This window comes from Oculina patagonica, chromosome 13 (assembly GCF_052425735.1).
Source record: "Oculina patagonica isolate OP01 chromosome 13, crgOcupat, whole genome shotgun sequence".
Lineage (NCBI taxonomy): Eukaryota > Metazoa > Cnidaria > Anthozoa > Scleractinia > Oculinidae > Oculina > Oculina patagonica.
The window spans coordinates 20585909-20591742 of NC_135770.1; the positions used below are offsets into that span (position 1 = coordinate 20585909).

Here is a 5834-nt window from a genome sequence, read left to right on the forward strand (position 1 = left end):
AAGATCCATCTTTATAGCGTAAATTGGTCACACTAATTACTACTGAAGCGAGATAATTAGCAATTTAACATCTTCTTGATGGCACTTTGTACAAATGTTTATTAACAGAAAAGAAAAGTAGCAACTGATACAAAAGCTTAATCGATTGTTGTTAGTTAACTGAAGAAATTCTGCAATGTATGATCATAGAAGCAGATTTCGTCTTTTACATATTTTTAACGCTAATATCTTTAATGACACTTTGACTTTGACACAAATAGAATCCGGAGTGCAACACCTGGAACTATTGAGACAGACACAAAGGCTAGAGATTTCATTTGCAGAAAGCTTCTTTAAATCTTTAAAATACCTGTTCTATAGATAGAGTAATGAACAGGTTTAATCAAAGAAATGCACAGGTGCGGGTCACGAGAATGTTTTGAATGTTGTTGCGTTGAATTATCTACTTCTAACTATCCTGTGACGAAACACGAAAGGAATTGAAACTATGATTAAGGCAGGAAGACAGAATTGCCCCATAGCTAACAGAAATCTGTTAACCGACCGACTTACCGTATGCACGGATTAGGCCTAGGACGAGGTTGCACGCTAAAGCTTGGGCTACATTCATGGAAAGCAAAAATATGCAATGCTCAATGCAACCCGTGATGGATGTTATTGGATTATCTCTCGTCATTAAATTGCTAAATTTAGAATTCGCTTTCGTGTTCTAGCAAAGCGTTACTCGATTACTTCCAACTTCTTTTTTCATACACGTTTTAGCCGGGTTAAGAATATAAAAATCCTTTCGTGTGAGGAAATGTTGTTCGCATTATTTAATCCGATTTTCAGGTTCTTTCCCAAAGGTTATTAAATCTTTTGGGTCCCTTCATCGTCAGCTATACGATCTCCCCTCCCCTACCTTACCACTACCAGGAGCCCATGCCACTACCAAATTCGGTCGAAGGCCTCTCGCTAGATTAGTGTAGTTGGCTTTGACTAGTGGTATTTGGAAGTCACATGTCCAAAAACTCCTCTCTGCCACTAGATGTTATTTTTTCCCGGTGGTCCCAACTTCACCTCCTCCACGCTTTGCAAAATAACAGACAACTAGTTTGCCTCCTACCAGTTGGAATTTTTAACAAGTTCTGTTATACTGGCAAGATTTGTTTTCTTATTTTTTTGGCACATGGGACCTAAATGCTTTTTAATTTTACATATATTTTACAAGTTAGCAAAAAAGAATATTTAGTAAGCAAAAAGTTCCAAATCAAATGTGAGTTAAATGTGAAAAATTCCTTGTTCAAAATTCTGTCATTGGTTATAAATTTGTCAGCTTATTTTTCATTATGTTTTATTCATCTTAAGCGACGCTCTGACAATTTATTACAAAATGTTAGGCCGATTTAAGGACGTTTGATGTCCAAAAAAACCCGATTTTCTAAAGTAGGCATAGGTTTTCATTTTAAGAGATTTATGGACATCACAGCATTGCTGACGAAAACGATGTTTATAGCAGTGTCTAGACCTCTAGAGAGTTTGTATGGTTTGGGGGGACGATGGCTCACAATTAGAGACTTTTGTATGGATTTTTAACCATGTTTCAAGGAGATTATCGATTACTTAAAATTTGAAACTCGCCCCAGTTCCCTGCGCAACTTCGGAACGGCCAATTCCACAGTGGTGCACTTATTCGTGACACTGTACCCATCCTACCCATCAATAGCATTGACCGCGGGCCAAGGTTGGCAAGTACTGTACTGCCATTCTCATATCTCTAAATTTAATCTGTTGATTAACTTCTTGTTTTTGATTCTGAAGGAAATGCTTGGGGATAAGAAGGAGGACGTCAACATTCTCTTACTGGGAGAAACTGGAGTAGGCAAGTCCACTTTGATCAACGCTATTGCCAACTATGCTAAACATAACACCCTCCAAGATGCCTTGGATGATCCAGAACTCACTGTCTTGATTCCATCAAGGTAAAATAGATTCGTTAAAAGTCCGAATGAAAAATTGCTATATTGCAAGTGGCTCACGTCGTCGATTTATCGAACAACGAGCGGTGTAGCCACGCGGAGAGTGGGAGGGGTCAGAGACAGGGTCCCTCTGTTTCACCTCAGTCTCCCCCGCGTCATCTTGAAAATAAAAAAGATAAAAAAACATGAAAATTAAAGAAAAAAACCCTTATGTAGATTATCTCTCTTATATAGTCTACGGATTTACAATGATAATCCCTGGATGTAAGGATCTATAACACTTGGATGTAAGAGAGTTATAGAACCCCTGGATGTTAGGATTTATAACCTCTGGATGTAAGAATTTTATAATCCTTGGATGCGAGAGAATTACAACTCTTGCATATAATTATTTATAAACCCAGGATGTAAGGATTTATAACCACTGGGTGTAAGAGATTTACAACCCTTGGATTTAGAAACCCAATAATACACATAATAAATAAAATTTCAATTTAGGATCATTGTCCCGAATGAAGATGAAGATGAAGATGAAGACGAAAATGAAGATGAAGACGAAAATGAAGATGAAGATGAAAATGAAAGTAAAGAAATTATAGTTGGCTCCATAGCTGTTGAAAATGAGATTTTCGCCGATAGTCAGTCTGCTACTCAGTTTCCTCGGGAGTATGTGATTGAAACAGACACTACAAGATTCCACCTTATTGACACCCCGGGAATTGGGGACAGCAGAGGCATTGAGCAGGACAACGAGAAGTTCGACAACATCTTGGCCTTCCTTACCAGCTACGAAAAGATTAATGCCGTGGTTGTTCTTTTAAAGCCATTTAACTCACGGCTGACTGTAGCCTTCAAGTTCTGTGTGTTAGAGTTGTTGACCCATCTCCACAAGTCCGTGGTGGCTAACGTCATCTTTGCCTTTACTCACACTAGAGGAACCTCATACACACCAGGAGATAGTTTTCGAGTTCTGAAACAGCTCCTCAAAAAGTATAAAATTGACATCAAGCTCTCTCGGAAACGCTACTTTTGCTTTGACAACGAAGCTTTCAGGTACTTAAGTATTTAAAGAATCCTTTTGTACAAAATGTTAAGACTATGAAGCTTTCTATCAAAGCATATTTACTCAGTTGAAATTTAAACGGTTTTGATGGGAACGTTAGTGTACCCTAAATCTCTATGTTCAGGTACCTAAGGTCAATTATGCAATCGATTACAATATGTTTAAAAATAGCACTAATGCAATGAGCGACAAAGCGCATGGTATAGTGGAAAGATAAGGATAAGCGAAGGCGTCAGGACTCAAATTGGAAACCCTGTATAGTCCAATCCACTTCACTGTGAAATTGATTCTTCCTTTTTTCATTGACAGGTGTCTTGCCCTCAGTAAGAATAAAATACAGTTGAAACCTGAGGAAGTTGACCTCTGCTCATTGAGCTGGGACAGGTCGTGTGAGGCAACTGGAAAACTTTTCCAGTTCGCTAGGACTTTGAAGCCTCACGAGGCTAAGAAGACCCTAAGCCTGAACGAGGCTAGGAGTTGCATAATCGCGATGAGCAAACCAATGGCTCAAGCTGTTCATCTGATTCAAATGAACCTGAAGAAAATAAACGAAGTTAAAGACGAGTGCAAGGTGGCAGATGCTGACATGGAGAAATTCGAGAAAAAACTAGAGTTCAAGGGGTTCGATTTGGAAATAAAGCATCTCCCCTATCCCATGACCGTTTGTACTGATGAAGCGTGCAAGCAGTATGTATATGTTGGAAATTCAGCCGAGAGGAATACGATTTATCCACAAATTTGCCATCATCACTGCAACCTTCAAGGAGTTCCAGTTCAGACTACCAACAACGAGCAGCTTCGTGGCTGTCAGGCAATGGCTGGTGGTGAAAACTGCACACAATGCAAGCACAATTACAGACTTCACATGCATCAAACCTACACTGCTAAAACTGTAGAGAAGGTATTCTTGTCTCCCGAGATGCAGGATATAATCCAACAGAAGGCCGACGCAAAGTCTAAGAAGGAAGCTTTCATCGCGGAGTTGGAGAGAAGCATGGAGGAACTTAAAGAAGAACACGAGTTTATTTATGAAAGTGCCAGCTACTTTGGTGTCTTTCTCAAGGAAAATGCCTTGATCCCCTACAACGACTCCTTCAGCGAGTACCTTGAGATGCTGATCAAGGATGAGGAGACAAAGGAGAAGCTGATTAGAGACGACAAGAGGATCGAGCAGCTGAAGAAGGACAAGCAGACATATGAAAAGAAGAAGGAGATCATTATGAACATCACGTCAGCCTCTGAGGACAAGAACGATGTCATTTCCACAGAGAAGATTGAAGAAATGAGAAATAAACTTTGTTCTCTAAAGCACAATGGCAAAAATCTGAATGAAGCTCTAGGTATAGTGCATTTGCAATGATGACATTTTTCAGCAATGAATATAAGATAGCTTAAATGTTGAAGCCCAATATAATTTTCTTCTTGTGGTCTTGTAATCCTTGCTTTTCTCTTTAATTTGTTCTAAGTTTAAAGTAGCTACAGGCTTTAAGGTTTTTGTTTATGTTTGCGAAGTCATATATTTTTAATTACGTTTGTAACTATTTTATTCCTGTAGATGAAATCATCGCAGCTGGTAAGAAAATGCACGAAGTAGAAAGGTAAGAGTTTTTTAAGAAAAGCTAAGGAAGGAAACAACGACGATATGCTCATGAGTCAATTTTCCACTTTAGTCCGCAGGTTGTGATTGCCAAAGCCACCACGTTCGAGAGAGCCACCACCGCCAACTGAACACCAACTCCAAGTTGAATGCCATTAAGAGCACCTAGAAGGGCAACTACAGCATATTAGAACGTATGATGGTGGTGAATACTTCAGGAGACTCAAATAATCATAAGTATTACAAGACGGTTAGCCAGACAAGATAGATTAAATTAGCCATTAATAATACATTTTTTGACATGTTTACTTCATAATATTGTTAAAGTATATCATCTGTATTAATTAACTGTAAGAGTTTGAGTGTTTTAATGAAATAGGTGCATAAACGAATCTGTGCGAGTGATATGATGCTGCTAAAGGATAAACAAAGTATTTTTAAAACTTATCATTGTGTTAGATTGACAAGGACGTTGTAGTTATCTTAGTTTATAGAAACATTTTCTGTGATCTGTAATTTATAGAGGTCACAGAAATTGCGAATTTATTGAAAAAAAAGTCAGGAATTGATATCCGAATTCATACCCTTCGTTTAAAAAGTTTTGTGTGGTAGCAACTTTTTCACATATCATGTCAATTCAATCAGTGTAGTTAACAGTAGTTTAACTTGGTTCTTTCGTAATTAAACATTGATTTCTCTTCATCCTAACACCCAAGACCAGGAAAATCATTACTAAAGCGTACGCTTTAATGCTACGTTACGAACGAACATCTAATCAGAAACCTCAAACATCATTTACACAGGATTACTGCTGTAGTGTACAGCGTTTCAATGCCGTGTCGGCCAGAGTACATCAGGGATGTAGATTACTACGTAGTTAAAATTATTTTCGAAATGATGAAAGTGGGTTATGATGTTCTTACTCTACGTCTGTTGTATTATTTTGACACGTTCCCAAACGATCATTACGTTCCTCACTCCATTTTGTTCCGTTCCCTCTCTTTAAATTTTTAGCGCACTACGGTGCACGCTACACGCCCTAACAAAAACACGTAGATTTCATGCTTCCGCTCTCTGGCATTTCTCTTAGAAGAAGACCAACCTGTAGTCTCAGTTTTCTTTCAAAAACTCATCAATAATTCATTAAGAAAATACAAAGGAAATTAATGTTTAATGAGTGTCTTTATATCTGATAAAGACACGGCTAAATTGGATG

General features: G+C 38.2%; 1 protein-coding gene across 1 annotated transcript; it reads left to right on the top strand.

Annotated features, from left to right (window-relative positions):
• Positions 1-368: 368 nt before the first annotated feature.
• Positions 369-4907, top strand: LOC144637014 (uncharacterized). The gene is made up of 6 exons (XM_078496191.1): positions 369-398; positions 1801-1961; positions 2457-3011; positions 3331-4361; positions 4577-4619; positions 4692-4907. The coding sequence occupies exons 1-6, from the start codon at positions 369-371 to the stop codon at positions 4747-4749; spliced, it is 1878 nt and encodes a 625-aa protein (XP_078352317.1). The 3' UTR covers positions 4750-4907.
• Positions 4908-5834: the final 927 nt, after the last annotated feature.

What these genes read in the sequence shown, in the direction of transcription:
- LOC144637014 (XM_078496191.1), top strand. Translation starts at nt 369, where the DNA reads ATGAACAGGTTTAATCAAAGAAATGCACAG. An exon ending in AAATCTGAATGAAGCTCTAG is followed by an intron (nt 4,362 to 4,576) that starts GTATAGTGCATT and finishes TTATTCCTGTAG; the next exon opens with ATGAAATCATCGCAGCTGGT. An exon ending in AAAATGCACGAAGTAGAAAG is followed by an intron (nt 4,620 to 4,691) that starts GTAAGAGTTTTT and finishes TTTCCACTTTAG; the next exon opens with TCCGCAGGTTGTGATTGCCA.